General features: G+C 30.6%; 2 protein-coding genes across 5 annotated transcripts; one reads left to right on the top strand and one right to left on the bottom strand.

Annotated features, from left to right (window-relative positions):
• Positions 1 to 46: 46 nt before the first annotated feature.
• On the bottom strand, positions 47 to 2,117 carry LOC117210837 (growth hormone-inducible transmembrane protein-like). 2 transcript variants are annotated; one of them, XM_033454233.1, is made up of 5 exons: positions 1,960 to 2,117; positions 1,549 to 1,766; positions 1,026 to 1,137; positions 316 to 933; positions 47 to 247 (listed from the first exon to the last, which is right to left on the bottom strand). In XM_033454233.1, the coding sequence occupies exons 2-5, from the start codon at positions 1,748 to 1,750 to the stop codon at positions 160 to 162; spliced, it is 1,020 nt and encodes a 339-aa protein (XP_033310124.1). In that variant the 5' UTR covers positions 1,751 to 1,766; positions 1,960 to 2,117; the 3' UTR covers positions 47 to 159. The 2 variants fall into 2 exon arrangements, with proteins under 2 accessions (XP_033310124.1, XP_033310125.1); XM_033454234.1 differs by having other exon boundaries at positions 1,848 to 2,087.
• Positions 2,118 to 2,724: 607 nt separating this feature from the next.
• Positions 2,725 to 21,227, top strand: LOC117210834 (hrp65 protein-like). 3 transcript variants are annotated; one of them, XR_004488162.1, is made up of 14 exons: positions 2,726 to 3,051; positions 5,305 to 5,469; positions 6,159 to 6,377; positions 6,578 to 6,891; positions 7,143 to 7,438; positions 7,554 to 7,744; positions 8,411 to 8,507; positions 8,763 to 8,782; positions 18,636 to 18,692; positions 18,921 to 19,021; positions 19,242 to 19,475; positions 19,736 to 19,794; positions 20,147 to 20,275; positions 20,889 to 21,227. XR_004488162.1 is itself a non-coding variant. In XM_033454228.1 (9 exons), the coding sequence occupies exons 1-9, from the start codon at positions 2,857 to 2,859 to the stop codon at positions 12,077 to 12,079; spliced, it is 1,716 nt and encodes a 571-aa protein (XP_033310119.1). In that variant the 5' UTR covers positions 2,725 to 2,856; the 3' UTR covers position 12,080. The 3 variants fall into 3 exon arrangements, 1 of the variants encoding a protein (XP_033310119.1); XR_004488163.1 differs by lacking the exon at positions 20,147 to 20,275; XM_033454228.1 differs by lacking the exons at positions 18,636 to 18,692; positions 18,921 to 19,021; positions 19,242 to 19,475; ... (1 more) ...; positions 20,147 to 20,275; positions 20,889 to 21,227 and adding an exon at positions 11,861 to 12,080 and having other exon boundaries at positions 2,725 to 3,051.
• Positions 21,228 to 21,450: the final 223 nt, after the last annotated feature.

Below are 21,450 nucleotides of genomic sequence, written 5' to 3'. Positions count from 1 at the left end.
TACATATCATCTTATAATATAACATGAAGTAGATTGTATATATAAAGCAAAATAATTTTAAGTTTATTTTAAGTTTAATACTAAATCACACCGTTTTTCAAACATGGTATGAGACTCCATAATTCTTTTATTGACCTACTCAAAAAGACATCCATTCTTTTACTTTTGTCTTTTACTTCCTCCATTTGCTAACATTGTGAGGATTCTTACAAAGATATTCACTGCATCCATATAAACAGAAATAGCGCTGAAATAAGAAGTATAAAATGTATATGTTGTGTTTGTCAAATTTCACATGTTTATTAAATTACTTACTTATTAATTGGATCGTATGGCCTTGCTAGGTAGTCATAGGTTGGATATGTTTCTGCTTGTTTGATGATACGTTGTGTATCATACAGAAGAAGCATAGAGAAGAGCACCAGACCACCGTACAAAGATATTGAATACAAACCAGATCCAAGAGCTGTTGTAGGTGGTAAAAACATTGATCCAATACTACTTGCAAATACAAAACCCAAGCCAATCGCTAATGGACCTCCCATGTTCAGAAACTTTTCATTTGGTGCACAAACTGCAACTACTGATAAACCACCAACTACACCAGCAGTATACCATGCAGCTCTAAGAACCAAAGGTCCTCCAAGTAAATACAAAGGTGCAAGAAATGCACCAACAGTACCAGTATGTATCAACCATGCTATTTGTTTTGCACCAAAACCTTCTTTGTATGGGATAGTCTGTAACAATATTCCACTACCCCAAACAGATGCTAATGTTACTAACATGGCAACCCATCCTTGACGCATTACCAAGTTCATCATAGTTGGTGAACGTAAACATAGTGCTGCAGCTACAGTGCTGCTTACTATAGATGCACCAAGGTACATATATGTATTCTTAATTCTATCTTTCACATATTGCGGCCATAACCTATAAAGAATTATATATTGTATTATATTCTATTTTGCTATTCTACAACTGATAATATTCTCGTAACTGTAACACTGATTAAAAGAAAATACTTTGCATAATCTATAGCTCCCATAGATGGTGACAAACCCAAACCATAATAGCATAATGAACCTATTCCTATTACAGCACCACCAGCGACAACTCCTTTCCCAATAGTGAATGCTATGAAAGCAAAAGTATTTTCAGTAGTAAGTTTAATACATATATCACAGAATTAACTTTAACTTAACTTAACACAGAAGAATTAAGACTCAAGAATTAACAAAGCAAATGAATTTTAGAAATAAAAGAAACATATTAGGATTATTTATTGCGCACGTATAACATTATACCAATAAATTGGTTATAATGTATATTACATGATAAATCTTAGAAATGTTAAAAAATATTTATAAAATAGGATCACCCCTCTCCCCTCCTTATTACTACATTCAATGAATATACAAAAATTTGGAACAGGTCATATGAAATAACCTATAATCCATATTCATAATTGCGATTGCATCATATTGCATATGTGTTCTCTATTATTACTTTTGTTCTACATACTTTATGTATGGATTGAAATCTTACCTGTTTCTCCTGCAGGAGCCATTGCCTGCTCTGAAATAGTGGCTGATCTACGAGCCGATCTTGCAAATGCACTTCGTCCATCGTTAGCAAATAATCTGGTAGATTGTATTCTCGGAATAAACGGTTTCGAATTAATTGGAGCCTTTAGTAGACTAACCAAATTTGATGAGACGGTACTTCGACATACCCTGGCAAGCATCATTTTTGCATGCTCATGTCTGAAAAATAATATATTTATTAATAAAAACATCGATGATATCCGCATATTAGCCTAGGTATGTTAAACAAAAAGTACACACGATTTTGAACGAATTATCTTTCAAAAGTTTGAAAAATATTCACATATCTATCAAGATTTATTTAAAACCTCAGATTAATAGTTTTTCGCAAAAATTTCTTGTGATTACTCACAGACGCGGTAAGCTGCAATTGTTCACGACAAATCAATATCTCGAATCGCTAACGCTGACAATTTCCGTGATATATGCGTTTGAAACTTCGAAATAGATATTGTACAGATAGTAGAAACGTTGTAAAGAAATCATGATGTACGCGATGAAAGTGCCATCTTTGGTACATAGTTGCATTGAATTTGTTAAATTTTCGATCGAACATATCAGATCCTAATTTATATATTTCATATATATATACATAGATTGAATTTTACTTTATATTACTTTGCATCATAAAAATAAAAAATCATTTGTTTTTATAACAGAACAAAAGGTTGTACATTATATCTCTTTCTAATTGTTAAGAAATATATACGTGGTTCGGAATGACTTCTTCGTTTAGTAGTGTGCGGATACCCGAGATTACGCACTCGAATAGGCTTGGGAAAAGTTGGAAAATACGTACTATTTTTAAAATATATAGTTGTAATTAATATCACAAAACATATAATCATACGAAGCATAAAATATATTTTAATATAGCATTAACAGATAAAAATAAAAATTATATATATTAGTCTAGATTCACAAAGTCTAGAATTAAAATGGTACTTCCGGTTAATTTTATTCATTAACAATGGCGACGTTGCATTTGTTTGAATTAACCAATCAAATGCAATCTCTATTAATAAAACAACCAATCATGTTCTCGGAGAAATATACCCATAATGCACCGGAGATGGAGGTACGTAGTGGGTCAGTTCCTCTAGTAGATCTCCAATTTTGCTTCTTCGTTCACTTCGTTGTCGGACGCCATAATCAACGCTTCGTTTCGCAGAAGAGTGGGAAGTAAATCGAACTTTTTAGCGAAAAATCTTGTCTTTAATAATTACGGCTTGAAACATTTGAGTGGACGATGGCAGGAGCCGAATCGCCTAAATTAAAACAGGAATCGCAGAATGCGTCTACAGAGAATAGTAATGAAAATCCACGAGAACGGAATCCTCCTGGTGGCGGCAACCGTGGTCCTCGTGGGCGAAAAGGAGGGACACGTTTTTCTGGCGGACGTGGTGGCGGAATGGGCGGAGGAAACAGAAATAACGATGGACCGGTAAGAATTTCATATAATTCTTTTATATATATATATATATATATATATATATTTTTGTTGAGACTATAGTCGTTGTTCCTACCGCCATATTTGCTATAAATTGATGCGTAATATTTCCACTGGTTTTAAACTTCTGCCCTTTCGATTCATTAAATGCCGTTATTTATAAATATAATTTTTATTTATGTTATATACACATCAATTTATTATAGTGTTGCAACTAAAATAATGTTAGTCTTTTTTGTGATGCAGTATAAATACTATTTAATTAACTGTATTTTAATTACATTAACATATAGGTATACCGTTACTGTAGGCAATAAAATTTATAAGTACTCGAGAAGTTATATTAATATTTCTCAAATTGGAATATTAGATACATCGAGAAAGAAGCGCTGATAAAGTAAACTGAGATTTTTAGTTCTATTATTCTGTAAGGTCGATATAAAATACATTATAGTCAATAATTTTATTGCTGTGAGTACAATCAGTAAACGTTGTTGTTTACCAGAGTTTCTGTATGAAGAAATGATTATAATATATTGATTCTTCATCAGAGTAGTTACAAAATGGCGTGTACGAAAATTGAAATGGCAGATAAATGTATCCTCGCCTTTACAACACGTGGTTAAAACATTTTTGTTCTCCTATAAATAGCATAATATATTTTATTAATGTATTTGTAGCGATTTAAATGTAAATTTTCTAGATTTCAAATGAGAATTTGGAATTTCAAAATTATTTAGAATTTGAATTAATTTAGTTTTAGGTAATAATAATAACAATTTGTAAAATTCATAACGTCAGGTATCGTTTCAGTATTTATTAGCATTTATGAGATTTAAATAAATATTTCGAAAAATTGCTACGCAAAATGGCCGATTTCTAAGACCTTCAATGTCCATAATTTTGGCGAAGATAATGTTAATCTACCAAATTTAGTGTACTTTGTGATTAACTTTTGGTATTTGTATCTTTGGACGTAAACTTTTTATAATCAACAGGTTGTACGTTTTAACGTAGCCTTTCCAAAAACTGTGTTATAGTCACTACTATGCACTGTCGATTAGTAGTCAGTAACCAAGTCTTCAGCAACCGCTGTGTTCGAAATATATATATGTCGGAGATGAAAGAACACCGGAGCCTTTGGAATTTTGGATAATCCCGCAACATTGTAACCTAGAGTCTACTATAGCTGTAATTAAACAATTGTAGTTATTCAATCCGATTGTAATTGTTCGAGAGTTGTGATAATGATCTTGGGCTCGAGGCGACAGCCAGTCGCCGAACGTAGCTGCGATCATAGGATGAACGCCTTGTCTAACAAAGGCATGGAGTAATTCTATAGCTCTCTTTAAAAAGGAAATAGTTGGAACACTCGACAGTAAACATTCTAACGGTCTCTGTCCCGTAGCTCGCCACACGTAGACCCTATTCTTCGAGTAAGATGATTGCTAGAGGTCGATGCGTCTCCGCAGTACATGTTCAGCTAGCCCGAGGGCCCATTATAAATCTTAAGATTTAGCTAACTCAAGTCCTTCAAACAGACAGTCTTTGTCCCAACTACGGGAAAATAGGGGAGACCTATTTTTCAACGAGCGGCGTCTTCCACTAGCAACTTTCCCTCGAGGGTGACTAGCATCTTTTTCTAACCACCGATATGGAGATTGACTAATTAGCAGCAACGCCAATTTCCCTTACTTTCTGAACGAAGGCTTTTTTCGACGAATCCGATGATCTCGTGTCCTTAGACACATCCCATTATAGTTTTCTTCTGTGGCATCATCGGGACGGGAAGGTCATTCTCTCTCGCGATTTCATCGACGAAAAGAGTAACCCCTTACGACCAGTGAATATTACGCGTCCGACTTAGATTTTGTGAGCACATTCATCTATCATGCCGTCGACCGCGGATTCGTTATTGAACCTAGGATCATTGTCATTAGTTTCTCGAGTATCTAACTACCACGGTTACTTGTCCGATTCTATGATAATCGTATTTGCACCAGTCAATGTCTTCTCTATCGCATAACGACAATGTGTAATCGTAGTCTGCAAAGGATTAATCGTGAGACCACTTTTATATAGCTACCTCCTTGTCCGTCTATGATGTAACTTGTTATTTTTTTTAATAGAAAACGAAAATGTCAGTTGTGAAAGATAATAATAATAATAAACACATCAGAAATTATAAGTATGTATACAAATAATAAGTATGTATATAAACGTGACTGAATTTTATAAATATTACAGATGAAAATGAATGATCCTATGGATGGTGGTATGGACAATACCATGAATGAAGGAATAGGCGGAGGTATGGGTGGAGGTATGGGTATTGGACGTGGCGGTGGAATGCGTGGTGGTAGAGGTGGCCGCGGAGGGGGTGATAGAAACATGGGAAATCGATCACAAGATGTAAGTATGAATTAAAGAAATTATTTTTTTCAATTAACGCGAAGTATGTGTTCTATATGTGGATTCTTTACTTAGATAAAAATTACTACAAAAGAATTATTTATAGAGAAAATCAATATAAGTTATAAAATTATTTACTTCATATTTTTATAAAAAAAGGATAATAATGAGAGCTTACAGAACCAAAAGAAATTTTATTCCTCGTTGTTGTCAGTACTGTAGCTGAAAATAGTCTCTCTTTTCTCTTTTAATTAACACGAAATCAATATCCTTGCTACTTGTAAACACGCGTTTAACGCATTCAATGCAGAAGACGCGAACGTGTGCATTTCCGGATTTCCTATTTTCTTGCGGATGACGCCTGAATAAGTGAGATACATGTTATAGAAATATCGATTTTCGCCATCAGAGGCCCTCTTCAATTTTGTATGCCACATTGAATGTGTTAATATAATATGCGTAAGTTAAGCAGAAAAGATTGCAATGATGTAATAATTAGCTAATCAAGTGAGAATTTATATATTATGTATACTAATATACAATAAGAAAATGTTTTCTGGTGTAAAATGAAATTACAATCGTAAACTAACATTAAAAAGATCACTGTAAATCGAGAAATCAATGTGTACATAATAATACACAATACCTTTTTATAATCTTATTAATGCTGCTTTTATTTTCATGATCAGGATCGTTTAATGGAACGGATTATGGCTATTAGTGGTCCTACGCATGATCTACCACCCCCAGAAACCACTGAAAAGAAATTCAGTGGTCGTAATCGTCTGTATATTGGAAACTTGTCAAATGACGTTACAGAAGAGGAAATTCAACAAATCTTTCAACAATATGGTGAAATATCCGAACTTTTTGTAAATAAAGAGAAAAACTTTGCATTTCTTAGGATGGTAAGTTCAATAATTTTTCTTTCTTCCTTTCTTTTCGTAATGTTTACATAAAAAAATGATTAAAATAATTACCGTCTGAAAGAAAATGATAAGATTTAGGCTGCTATCTTATACTATATGATACATTGCATGTATATATATATGTATATATGGATTTGTATGTATGACATTAAACTATAACTTAATCTTTCATTTTATAGGATTATAGGGTAAATGCCGAGAAGGCAAAACATGAGTTAGATGGAAAAAATGTATTTACAAATAGTAAAGGACGCGCACTTAAAGTTCGTTTTGCTCCACATTCTTCGACAGTTAAAGTTAAAAATCTTACACCTTGGATTACGAATGAATTACTTGAGAGGGCATTCAGTGTTTTTGGTGAAATTGAACGGGCGATAGTTATAGCGGATGACAAGGGAAAATCTACTGGAGAGGGAATTGTAGAATTCTGCAGAAAACCGTCAGCCCAACTTGCTTTACGAAAGTGCACAGAAGGATGCTACTTTTTAACCGCGTACGTTTTTACTATAAATAAAAATGTTGTTTACCCCAATGCCACGCTTGTTTGACGTATTTAATTTATCTACAAGTGCCTAAAAATTGATCATAACGGGGTAAAGAAAAATAGTTCCCAAAGGAAGCATGATACAATAGATGTTTGTATTGTGTGCCGCAAATTGGAACACAAAACATGATTTTAAATATAATTTTATTGAAACAAGGAGAGAGAACTTCGAAAACTTACATTCGAAAATTTACTTATAGGTCTCTACGTCCTGTAGTTGTTAAACCATTCGAATTACTAGATGACATTGATGGTTATTCAGACAAAAATCTACCTCGGAAAAATCAGGAATTTTTTACAGCTCGCGATATTGGTCCAAGGTTTGCAAAGATAGGAAGTTTTGAATATGAATATGGAACGAGGTGGAAACAGCTGCACGAATTATATGAGCAGAAAGAAGAAGCACTAAAAAGAGAAATGGCAATGGAGGAAGAAAAATTGGAAGCTCAAATGGAATTTGCACGATATGAACACGAAACTGAATTGTTGAGAGAACGTAAGTATTTTAACATCATTAAAAGATATTGCTTTAATATATACATATACATCGCACAAGCAATGTAAGTGTAATAAATCAGGAAATCAATAAGTTGGTTTTCTTTAATTGATAGAATTGCGTATGCGCGAGGCTGATCGTGAGAGACAAAAGCGAGAATGGGAAATGAAAGAAAGACAGGCTGAAGAACAAAGAACGCGTGAAGAAGAACTACGAAGGAGACAACAGGAAGAAATGGCAATGCGTATTAGAAGACAAGAAGAGGAGCTACATCGTCGTCAACAAGAAAATAATTTATTCATGCAGGTAATTACTTGGCAACATTAACAAAAAACTAAATTCATTGGAATTACAGAAAGTTTCTATGATAATAGGTTGAAATTTTAACATCTTTATACTATATCTTTATATTATAGGGGTGACAATAGAGATCAGTAACATGTATTTATTAGAAACATGTATTTAAAAAAACTACATGCGGAGGTTACGTAAAAGATTTTTATTTTTTATGCGTTTGCGAGAACGCATTATTTATTATTAACACTTTTATTTATTTATTTTATTTATTATTATTAACACTTTACCGACCGCTAGCGATTCAACAGCATACGCACGTCCGACCGGCATCTTAGGCGCTGACTCTGTTTCGGTTTAGACTCTCCACGAACGCGAACGGTAAGTTTTCTAAATTGGTATAAAACTGTGGGAGCTTACAAAGCAACGCAACTGAGCAAGGTGCCTTAGTACTAAATAAATTACTGTTCAAATAATGAGAAAGATTGTCTGCGACAAAAAGCCGATTAATAGGCTATCGGTCGGTAAAGTGTTAACATTTATCATCATTATCATAGTGATAGGAATAGGATAGTATCACTACTTATAATGTTTGTGTGTCAGTATATTTGTATTTTTTTGTTTTGTTTTTTTTTTTTTTTTACTAACGCTTGCGCTTATGTTCCTCTTATATTTAAGGAGCAAACAATGAGAGGAGGTGGAGGAGGCGGGATGGGAGGAAAAAATTATGATTCCGTTGGTAATAATGACCGCGATGGATATGGACAGCCAGATGGTAAGTTTCTTAAGATATTGAAATGTTATTCTTCATAAACTCAACAATATTTCTCTAGCATATAATGTGTATTTATTTACTAGTATATTTGAATTCAATTAGTTCTCCTTGAAATAGAAATTTATATTTTATACTGATTGTTATTATTATATATAAAATTATATATAAATAATTATTATATATAAATTTTTACATGAAACATTCGTTCAGAATTCTTCAAAACTATTTGTAATGGAAAAATTTACTTCGTTACAGGTGGAAGCAGCATGCCAGTGGTAATGTATCCCCCATTAAAGTATCATTCTATATATATACATAAATATATATATATATATTTATGTATATGTACATATATATGCATATGCACATACACGCATATATATATATATATATATATATATATATATATATATATATATGTATGTATGTATATATATATTTTCTTTTTTCCATAAAGTATTTATTTTTTCTGAAACTATTTCTTTGATATTTCATTTATGTATATTTCCATTTGGTGATATTACTAAACAAATTATTCTACCTATATATGAGAATCTTTTGTTAGAAATAATTGAACTGCCTTGCATGGTAAAATCGCGAGTATTATTAGTGTTATTACACTTGTGAAAAACATAAGTGAAAGAACTTTACGAATATTCCTATAAAGCATGCTTTCCAATATAGCAGGGTTCTAATGTCTGCAACAATGGCAATAGTATTAAAATCAGTCTAATATCGAATATATATATCGTACAATAATAACTTTTAATTAGTTTATTATAACATGTGGAGGTGTCAATGGGCCTTAACATTAAATTTTCTACTTAACGGGAGATCATTTGTTGTAGCGTGAATAGATACAGAAATTTAAATTAATTTATTCGGTCTCCATAGAACCGAAGTATTTTGCGAGGTAGTAAGGACGATACTTATCATATCTTATATTTGAAACCTTTTATCTACGTTCACACAACACACCGCTGCAATCTTTGTTAAATATTCTTCACTTGTATTACAAACGCATGTGATATGGTTTCTATTATTGTCTACTACAAACGGTTACTGAAACATGTGACATTTTTGGTTTTTTGAATATAGTTCTACTTCTTGTAAAAATGTATGATTCTATGCTGATAAAAATATTTTAAAGCATTTATTGCTGGTTGGAAGGTTTTATCATGCTGACATTTATAAGTATTTAAAGTTATGAAATTAACAGAGAGAATATTTAAAGGTAAATGTACGAAATTTTGGAGAAATGTTAGGAAATTTTTATTAACTTATTATAAATAATGCGAGATATAAAGGTTGTATAGGTAGGTAAAGGTTTTATTGGACGGACTCTTCTCGCCATACCTAAATTTTTAATTTTTTAACTGCACTGTGAGATCGGTACATTTAAGCTAGCAATCGCTTATTTTTACCTATACCATACATGACTAATTCTGAAACATCTTCGCTTTTATCTATAGGACGTGAATTTTAACGATAATACTTTTATAAGCATTTGAGGGAATCCGCTTTTTTCAGTTTATACTGGTAATAAGCTGTGGGTTAATGTTCTACGTATTCAATTCGAATATATTCTTCATAAACAGGGCTTTGGAATTCATAAATATTGAATCTAGGAATACTTTTTAGGCATTCATCAGTAAAATTGAAGCTAAAACTGAATTAATATTTCGTGCCTCATTGGCGTCTCCATATGCTTGCAGACAGGAGGCTCTGTTCTTCTATTTTCTCTAGTTACATTAAGACTTAGGTATTAGGTATGCTTATATACTATGGAACTAGCATCGTTCAACGTATAAATCTGAACATTAGAACTAAATTAAATATTCATTTCCTCGCTTAAATAGTTCCATAGTAATAATTGGATATTTATTAACCAACAAATGCCCAACTACATTGAGTGTTAATTAAACATAATTAGCTGTATTCAGAAATTATTTTTATTTAAATATAGTATATATTTAAATATACACACATACATTTATTTAGAGATATTTACTTGAAGATTAAGTGTAATTTAAACATAGTTTCTGAGTACAGCAATATCAATTTTGATTTACAATAAGTAAAAGAGCTTAAAACAATCTTTATGCTTCATTTATCTAAATGAATATAATTTTGTGTTTTTATTGTTATATTAATCTTTATGAATCTTTTTTCATATTCCAAACTATATATTTTGTGAACTATTTATTACATACCTTACATGCACGATTCTGTAGTATAGATATTGTATAAAGTTTGCTTAGAGATCTTGATCACATCTCTTTGTCACTTATACCAATATTTAAACTTCAGAGTTGTGTAAAATTGATTCAATATTAATTGTTACAACATTATCGCTAAAAATACACACTATTGATGTAACTAATATGACGAGATACTTCTTGTTCGTACACTAGAAGGGTTATACTTTTAAAAGTCGTATAACTACGTGTTGGGTATTTAAATTAAGAACCTCGTATACGTTTCTATACTTTAAAACCCCTAATGTTCTATATATGAACGTTTATTGTGCGTTTAACATTATTTGATGAGGACTTGGTACCGAATTTGAAATATCTATCGTGTAAATTAAAATTTTTAACAATTTCAGAGAAATTTCCCTAGCGGTATGGAATAATATAATAGCGTATATTCTTTCAGTTAAATTACACCCATAGGAATCATCTAGTGGAATCTAGTGTGATACATCTATACTTCTACTTTAATCCCGAAAATTCTAAACCTTTAATTTTATGACTCGAATTCAATCTTAAAATATGACTTATAAAGTTAAGGGTGCATTTAAATGAACGGACTTATGCAAAATATTGTAGACGAAGAAATACATTCTAAGGATATTCTTCTAACCTATTTCACCAGACTTGTGTGCACTGACTTAGACGGTAACCATTGTCGATCGTATGTTGGGCATTTGCTTGGTTTAATAAGGCTAATCGATGTTGAGAAAACGGCATACTCTGAAAGCAGTGTAACTATTCGTATCTATGATTTGTTCTAGCGCGTGTATTATTCACGCATTCCATTCTACTAATGTTGTACGTACAAACAACATCTAACATTGTGTTTTCCCCTTTCTTTTCTATGTGATTTGACGAAAATTGACGATGACCTGTGCTGCTGTCAAACATGGATGGTCGCCCTGAACCGTGAAATGTATTTATGGTACATCCAAAATCTACAAAACACCGTTATTCACCGTATTAAACAAAAATCGTTGGCATTCATTTCGGTGATATCGGCTCATAACTTTCGACTACACTTCGTCCTTAAAATATCATTTTGTTTTTACTTTACGCGTAATAATTAAATTCACCTTTCTCTGTAATGATGATTAGGATCCAAAGTCTTTTATGGATGCTTATAATAGTATGGATCGTGGTAGTCGTGGGGGTTACAATGACGATCGTAGTCAAATAATGGACTTGATGGATATGAGGGTCGATATGGGTAATATGGGTGGTGGTCGTGGAGGTAGTGGTGGTAGTGGACGTTGGCAAGGTGGAAGTGATCGTAATCGTCAGGATGACTATCCTAATAAAAGAAGACGCTATTAAAGATGTTACGGTATTAACATAACTTCCTTTTTCTAATCGGTTGAGAAGAATCGATAGTTCGCATTGTAGTCATTTTTTCCAACAAAATTTGTTATCGATCATCTTTCACGTTTTATATCATGGCACAGTGTTTCGAGTATATGGGCGTTCAGGGCAAAAATCATAACATTGTATCTGTACACAATTTTTTCTTCAATTCACTCTTTGGTTTTAAATTGAGCTTTCATTCATTTGTTAAAATGTAAATACTACGATTATATTGATTCAGGGAAAGATTCAGAACATACGTGTGTTTGCATCGTGACAGATGAATCATTTGTTGCTATTAAATATTACCTTATATCTGTAGTTGAATATTTCCTTAATTTTATTATATCATTTTCTGTGTGTTTCGACACACTTGTATCATAGTTTGTGATAAGTAAATTGTACAAATTTTTATTACAGTTTTCCCTAGAACTTTTGAGGCTATGATGTTTCCGTATATATGTTATTTCATTATGTCTAACTAACCATAGCTTCTTTAGACAACGTTTTCATAAATATTGTTACGCATGTAATAATATCTATTCCGTAAATTAGTAATTTATATAAAGACATATTATGCCATTCATAAATAGAGAATTATATCGTTATTGTTTTGTGTAACAGTACTGTACAAAAGTAGTACGACGATATAGCGAACAAACAAAAATTTTAAGAAAAATAAACAGTATCTATATAATGAAGGATTAGAAATATTTAGTGGGTCCATATATAGCATCGCGTAACGCTGAAGCGATGCCATTTTGGCCATCTTTTCTATTTTGAACAAATTTTAGACAATTGAAACTTTGATTTTAATATAAAATTTACTACTATTCTTCACATTAAAAAAGTTAAGATTATTTGTTATTATTGAGATTATTTGAAATTGAATTTACTCTCACCAGTTTCAAAGGTGATAGGATATTGAATTTTAAGAAAAATCAGATTAAATATGCAAATGCTGATTTTTGTGATAAACTTTATGCCTCAATTTTAGTAACAAATAGATTTCGTTATTAACATTTCAAGATAGAACAATCTGTAGATCTTAATTCCTTTTTTCATTTCCTCTCTTTCTTTTCTTTTTCTCTTTTTTCTTCTTATTTCTCTGTTTTCTTTTATTTTTTGTCCATTGATCGAAATGCTGTGCATAAAGGCGAAACAATATTAATAAGAATGAATAGGCAACAATGAAAGGGTGATATGTAATGATTGAGAGAGTGTGCTTTTATATTTTTCAATGTGGATCTGATTTCGTGATATCGCGAATTATTTTATTCATGAGGCATTACTTCAACAAATTTCAAGGGAGTACCCTATCTTGTGAGCCAAGAAAACAGATAAATTAAGACTTTCCTTCTCAGGGTAATTATTGTGTGAAATATCGGGATTTTCTTTCAAAGGATGTTGGGCAACGTTTTATATTCAGTTTCATCTAATGTCTGAAATTACAAAACGGCGGAGTTATGCAACATTATCTATTGTCATGTTTGATAAAACCTTTGAATCTGGTATCGGAAGTGACTGGAACATAAAACAAGAAAAATTTCCATATCAACCTAAATAGAAATATAACGTAGTTATAACGTAGCTCACTATCCTTAGGTGTAGCTTTCAGTAATATACAAATGATGGTATTTGAAAGGAAATGGGTTTTCACCCAATAAAGTTAACTTTTGTAAAACGAATTTAAATATCAGAGAAGATCGTATGCTGTGTATTTTACATAATCTTATAATACGTAATAATACGTAATAATTTAAAAAGTTAGTCGAATATACTTAGTTGTTGATATCTACCTTGGGTCTCACGTGAAAACGATGTTTTCGAGGAAATTGTGGTCATAGACCATTTAAGCCAATATTTTAACGAAATAAAACAAACATTTTAAGAATTTATCCTTAGCTCGCAGTTCTAACTCTATAACAGGATACTTCTGGCTCGGAAACTTTCATCAGCTTGTTTTAAAGCTACTCTTAGTAATTATGGAATTTCTTTGGACCTTTATCGTGTTCCTGAATTTTCGCGCGTTTAGGTGTTGTTTGTTTACTTCTTCGCAAAAATCGCTTGCACTACTTCCAATAACCGGTTTCATAAATTGCTTCATTAATGATATTGTTTTATATACACCGTTGAGAATACTAGCAGCAACGAAATCTGCAATTTTTCTCATCATCATTTTCCATTTTCTTATTACAGATTATTGTCTTCGGGACAATTGTCCAAATTACAGAATTTACACTCACTCTTATTGTTTTGCGTGAATCAGTCCATATCGTTTTTCCGGATTATTTGACCCGAGACGGTTTCCTAACGTTACTTCAATAAACAAAAAATCAAAGTTCTATCGATATTGAAAAATTAACCGAAATTTCTGTTTCACAAACGTTATATTAGATCTTCCTACCTGACGCGCAATATACAGTGATTTTTGGTGCCGTAACTTCGCCAATTTTCGAATTTCAAAAAATCCAACTGCATTATTCTATGAAATGTTGAAAATATCTTCGGTTTTTCGAAACCGACAAGGTTAGGGGTACTCCCTTCCAAATATAAATTTACGAATGTGTGTTTAATACATGGGAAGCCCTTTTAAAGGGATTTAATGGTACTTTTCAATTTGATGTATTAACAAATTGTAAATATTTTAACAGGCATACTTTTTGAGCCATCGAAAAAGCAAAACATCAGCGTACTGTTAAAACATTGACTATTGACATAACCGTATCTTTTTCCAAGGATAAAGAAATGATTTGAACTGTACGCCTCTTAATCCCCCATAAGACTGTTCTAAACATGAGAATCGCATATAATGGAAAAACTGAATTTAAATTTGCGGTGTCACTATAACATACAGTAATGTAGACAAACGTATATTCACTGTCAATTAGTACTTTCAATAAAATAATCATCTCATAGAAGTTTCTCTTTATGAAACAATATGTAAATATTACAAATAATATAGTAGTATTGCTTTTCATTACTATTGTATTGTCACACTATATACTATTCATAGTTCATTATTTCATTTGATTCGGTAGTTTTTCAGGGTGAAAGTATATATACTGTCCGTACTTTTAGCTTTGTTCTTTACGATTAAACAATTAGTTCGTAAGTAAAAAGTGCGTTTAGTATTGACTGAAATCGATATCGGTCATTTGGTAACTTATCTTTCTAATAACGAGTAAAATTTCTTATATACGTGTCTGTGTCAAAGTTTTACTCCGTGCATTATGCATATTCATACGTTACGTGTCTTTATGTTAATGATGGTGTGAATGTCGCCACGAGAAGAAGTATATGCAATATCTGCATTACTCGAAGCTTTATAAAAGTAATTATATTAGAATAAGACGTATATCCTCAGCAGCAGTAATCAACCTGCGCTTGTGCTATTCAAATTTTGTGAAGGAACATAATTGACAGAAAGTAATTTTATGAATAAAGATTTACATATATCCATACATAGGAATATATAATACACTAACGTTTATTTAATTACTAATCTTCTTCGTTAAAATTTCGCGAATATCGCGTTTATTTGAAAGATATTGTGAAAATACGCTACATCTTTGTTTTCAATACACTGAGTTCAATACTCGGTCGACGCTTATTATGAAATTGAATCTTAAATATGTCATACAAACTTACGTCATAGGCATATACAATTTATCTCTATAAGTTATAAGAGGAAATTAAATATGAACACTCCATATAAGTTATAATTTGTATGCTTGCAACTTATAGAATAACACTACTGCAATGATGATTTTATATTACATTGTTACACATTTATATTTTATAACATTTTTTTCTATAATTTAAAAAAGTTAAAAAAAGTTAAACCCGCGATGGGTTGATATTTATGGAGAAAGTACTAGAATACTTGACAAATAGATTTTTATAAGAATCCGAGGAGTAATTATACGACAGATATTATTCTTCTTATAGAAATATACGAAGGCAGTGTGTTTGGAGGTTAAGCTTATTTTACTATTAAACCACTAATCATCACCGCTTATAGGTGAATATTAAGCAAAGATATTTCGATAATGGTATATTTGTTAAACTGTTCTAACTTGAATGTGAGTTATGAATTTCCTAAAAAGAGATAGGGATATTATAGTTAAAATAGAAAATGATAACAACAGTATTACGTTCTATCTTAAATGCTGATATATAATGCTATTAAGATATATTTCTTTTTATAAACTTTTAAGGATTCATCCGAGATAAATTTCAACTTAATTTCAAATTAAAAAGTAGTAAACTTCCTTTTTTAAAAGTGTTTGCGGTACATTTCTCTCATTTTGGGAGTAAATTAAAGTTTTGATATTGACGTTTTAAATAAAAGTAAGCATAATATAATGTAATCAAGTACAATTAGAAGTATTTGCTTGGAGAAAACTGAAAAGTTATGGTGAAAAAGTAATATTATCTGATCTACTTTTATTACAAGTTTATTATTTTCAAATATATCACCACATTTCTTTCAGGAATCCCTCGACATAATGGACATCATACATTTTATATTTCTATGAAGTTTCCAATAATGTGATAATTTTTAACAATGAACAAGTTCTTGGAGGAATATATATTTTCATGAAATTCATTTTAAATTATTCCTCATTATTCTTCATTATTCTTTACCCACATTTTGTGTCTCTCTGTAAAATCTTACCCCTAGAATGTCATTATTACATGGTTCGTCATTGAAGAATTTCCAAACATGACTTCATTTGATATTATTGTATTCTCGTATTATACTAATAACTACTTTATAAACGGTGCATTAAAAAATGTAATACAAATTCATCTTGTGTTTTCTGAATGAAAGTGAACATTTACAATGAGATTCGCCAAAATATAGCTATTTAATGAACATGTTCTTAACATATCTGCATTACATAATTTATACATTATATAAACACATGAGATGTGTATACATAGGAGGCCTTAATGAATGAGAATCCTTACTACTTTAAACACACCACTAAGCTGATTATGAAAAATGGATATGGTCAGACTACTATATCTTTATTTGAGAATTTTTCTGGCAATGCCTATACATTACATGACAAATATTGTCATTATTGAATAAGTGTCTAGATAATAATATGAATTATATGAAAATAAGTATTTCTTGCGATCAAAGTTATCCAATTTCTTTATCGAAGGAAACTGTTATGTGCAAGTAATACGCATTTGTTTGAAATTCCTAATAATGCGCGATATAAACTGACTGTTGTTAATCAAGAATCTCTTAACGGAGGAGAGTCTGCAATCACAAGATAGGCTTACATACTTGAAACTACTAGTCAGTGAAACTACTGGTACGAGGTGAGTAGACTTTGTAAAACTGTTATTATGCGTACTTCTATTTTAATCTTCGGGTGGGACATTTATATGAATATATGGTAAAGATTATGAAATAGTATAAATGGCACATAACATAAATGTTACATATATTTCATCATTGTAATCTTTATTTACTTAATATTGAATACATAAATTATAATTCAGCAATTAAGGAGCTCTCCATATTTTTGAACGAGTCTAATAATTTGTAATCTTTACCAGCGAAATTGAACTTATAACGTTACCCAAAATTAGCAAACAAATAGGAAATTACGATATAGAATGGTTTATTTTGTTAATTGTATGTATTCAATATACCATTGACTTCATATTCAACCAAGCTAACTCTTATGAAAATCTAATCGTTTTATTATATGATTTTATAAAAACCCTAATAATACTTGTGTACAAATTTACCAGCCTAGTCCGTGTTTTTACCTATGACAACCAAAATATTCTTGTATACCAACTTTAGCAAAGGTTGTCTGGGTTCATTATTGAAATCTAGGCTGATATATCTAATTGTTACTTGAACAACAAAACTGCAATATCGTATTGGCTATACTTATACCTTGGGTGGTAAATATATATATATATAGGCCACTTTATCAAATATACTATACATATAATTTATGCATTTAGTGCTATCAAATATTATTTAAAAAGGTTAGATATTATAATATTTAAAATCTGAAACTATATATTAGTTATACCCATAAAGAATTTTCGTTTGTAAGACCTATGCAGCCTATACTATTTCTATGTTTTAAAAATTGTTAATTTTAATTTATTTGCAAATTTACATGTTTTACACTGTATAAAACTGCATATAAAACGATATTATATTTGTAATATATTATATATATATATACGTAACATGAATTTTTACTTACACAATTTTAATTATCGAAGGGGTGAAAAATGTTTCATGTCGTATAACAGAGTTCATATTTGTATGGAAGGTATTATTATACTTCACAAGATATACTCTCGAAGTTTAAGATGTGGAAGTAATCTCTGTGAACAATCGCTTCATCGATTGTAACGATCTGTAATCGTTAACTTTAAATGTAATTTGTATACAAAAAGTATTAATTCATTGCATACCGTATTAAAACTTTTAATATATTGTTTTTATGTAAGATATTCATATTAGTATTTATGTTTACAGATACTAATAGCAGTTGCTAGCTGAGGGAATGAATAAAACGTATTGAAAAGTGAAAAGGTAAATTTACATAAAAACTACTATATACCTTTAAGAATCAAACGAATAATTATATTGGATTGTATTGTAATATGGAATAATGAGATTATATATGATATAATTATATCTAATCTTCATTTATTCCAAATTTTTTAGAATTTTTTTTAATGCACTAATTATATAGAATTTAAGGCAATTATACAAAGTACCACATATCACTTTCTCTAATAATAGAATTTTCATTTACAGATTTGCACACTTCACATTTAATTGCATCTATTTCACCATCCCGTATGTATTCAACATACAAACGCAAAATGTGTGCAAAAGAATGCGTGCAGAATCATAAGGTTTGTTTCAATGTTGTCTTGCTTTTCTTTGTCTATCGAGTTAAGATTAAATATTTTTTTGCAATTGCATTCCTTTCTACGATGACAAATGTGTGATTAATGAAAGATTTCAATGATTATCTCAACGTGTCTTGGGTGTATTGCTTCAAAATTTTCACTTGAACTAACATGTATATGCTCGTATAATATTAATACTAATAAAATACTTTTTGTTTTGCAGGAGGAAAATATACAAACGTGTCGAAATTTACGTGTCAGAATTAATAACGCTAATCATATTACGAAAGTTTCGAAGGATTATGATTATATCAAATGTCGAATCATCATACAGTTTTGATTTAACTAATCATCCCTTTAAATATTTCTTCGTACTTAATGGACTAGATGAAACAAAAAATTAATTTTGTACGCTATACGCACAGCAAGTCATCGTTTTGGAATAGAAGTGTTTAAGGTAATATACATTTTTTTAAAGTATTATTTCGACGGTACATCAAACCTACAGATATTTCATTTCACATATTTCTTTTTCATTTTATGTATCTTATTTTATGCAAAAATTTCTAAAATATAATGATGATTTTCTTTCGGGGCTGAGCATAGTGACGAAGCTTCAAAAATCCAACGTGTACACTTTCACTGAGAAAAACAAAGATTCATATATATATTCAAGTTTAGTACGTTTAAGTGGTAATTGTACTTTTTTTTTTTTAGGACGTTAGAAGCTGCTATGAGAGGTGGAATTGTTTTGACGATATATCATACTTTAAAAGGTGATTATTTATTCAGACAATACCCAATTATCATGATTTTACTATCAATTATACGAATGACAAAAAGAAATACTCGTATATTTTAATCACATCATATCTGTTTCGCTCAGTTAAATTCTCAAAATGATTAACTGCCTAAATGTATCCCCAATATGTTCGTTGACCGTGGATGCTTAAGTAGACAATACTTGTGTATATTTTCATGTAAACCTATTATGATGAAATTTTGGCTAGAGTTCTGAATAAAAGATGACAATTATTGTTCGTATATTATACTGAAACTTAATATACAAATAATAAAAGAAAATCATCTAAATGCAATTTTCTAAATAGTTTTTTTTTTTTATTGCAGTGTTTGACTCAAAATACCAAAATTATCAATATTGTTGGGTCCTAAAATACAATTTGAAATTCCCGAGCTTTTTCCGTTCATGTGACCGGCTAGCAGCCTTTTTTGTTGAGAGCGTTCGGATTGTAAAAGGTGAAAAGTCGTCGAAAGTCGAAAATATAGAATAAAAATTCTTTTTTTTTTTTTTTTAATTTTTCCATCGAGACAACGATCTACAGTGAAATCCGTTATAACGAGACGTGATAAAGTGCACGCGTACCGAGCGAAAATTCAAAGTCGATTTTCTCGAAAACAAAGCCTCAAACGAAAAATTTTTATTCTATATTTTCGACTTCTTTTTTCGCGTAGGATCATCCCCTTTCCGCTTGTACCACCACCAGTTACCAACCACCCTGTATACTCCGAGTAATTTTACTATGTTTTGCGTAGAATTATTATATTATATATTTCCATATCATGAAACATTTAAAAAATATTAAACATCTTTTTATGCGTTTAATGTATAAAATTTTTTGATTTACATTATGACTAAACGTGAACACGTTCGCAATTCAACGTACTTTGCTTTTAGTACCACTCTAGGAAAGTAATACGCCTCATCAATTAAAATATTTTTGTAACTACGTATGTTAAACAGTATTCACAAAAAGTATATTATATGTGTTTTCTGAAGCTTATCGAAAAAGTAATAAATAAAGAGTATTTGTGTTATTCATGTAAAAAAAGTTAGGATTTTTGGTTTCAGATGTGTGACCTACAATCAGTGGACGTTCGTTACTTATAATATGGATCAAGAGACTTTGAACATGTTCAGAAGCTTTATTTTAAATTTAACTTTAAACAAAGATTAATTCATTCTCCATTTTTTATACGATATTAATTACTGTATACTCAGAATAAGTAATGGCTAAAATTTCTATGTTACTTTAATAAAATATATATATACATATAATTTATTGTTAAAACTTTAATTTCGTTTGTAACATCCATTTGTGTAGTATCACATCACTCATAAATATAATGCACCCTCGCTTACGGCAGAAGTATTAACTAAACATGAAATTAAATACAATACTACAGAATATTCATTAAATCTTCTATTTTTACTCCTGACCCCTTTTCACATGATAAAAATGTATTAAAATGCGATTTAATGAACTTAGAGACTAATGTAAACAGTAATAAATAAGTAATATTGTAAAGATGAGGTATTGAATTCAATGTAAATTCATTTAGAATTAAAAGGACGTGATCGATAGATATTCTACGACGGAAAAAAGTAGTTCTAATTAACAAATATGACTATA

Source organism: Bombus bifarius, unplaced genomic scaffold (genome assembly GCF_011952205.1).
Source record: "Bombus bifarius isolate JDL3187 unplaced genomic scaffold, Bbif_JDL3187 scf7180000008213, whole genome shotgun sequence".
NCBI classification, from domain to species: Eukaryota; Metazoa; Arthropoda; class Insecta; order Hymenoptera; family Apidae; genus Bombus; species Bombus bifarius.
The sequence above is the reverse complement of the archived record's forward strand: the minus strand, read 5'-3'. Positions and strand labels throughout refer to the sequence as shown.

Bases quoted from the DNA above. Each gene is read 5' to 3' on its own strand.
- LOC117210837 (XM_033454233.1), bottom strand. From the start codon at position 1,750: ATGATGCTTGCCAGGGTATGTCGAAGTACCGTCTCATCAAATTTGGTT. The intron at 1,138-1,548 runs GTAAGATTTCAA...TTGCTTTCATAG, and splicing joins GGCTCCTGCAGGAGAAACAG to CATTCACTATTGGGAAAGGA. The intron at 934-1,025 runs GTATTTTCTTTT...AATTCTTTATAG, and splicing joins GGAGCTATAGATTATGCAAA to GTTATGGCCGCAATATGTGA.
- LOC117210834 (XM_033454228.1), top strand. From the start codon at position 2,857: ATGGCAGGAGCCGAATCGCCTAAATTAAAACAGGAATCGCAGAATGCG. The intron at 3,052-5,304 runs GTAAGAATTTCA...TAAATATTACAG, and splicing joins ACAGAAATAACGATGGACCG to ATGAAAATGAATGATCCTAT. The intron at 6,892-7,142 runs GTACGTTTTTAC...ATTTACTTATAG, and splicing joins GGATGCTACTTTTTAACCGC to GTCTCTACGTCCTGTAGTTG.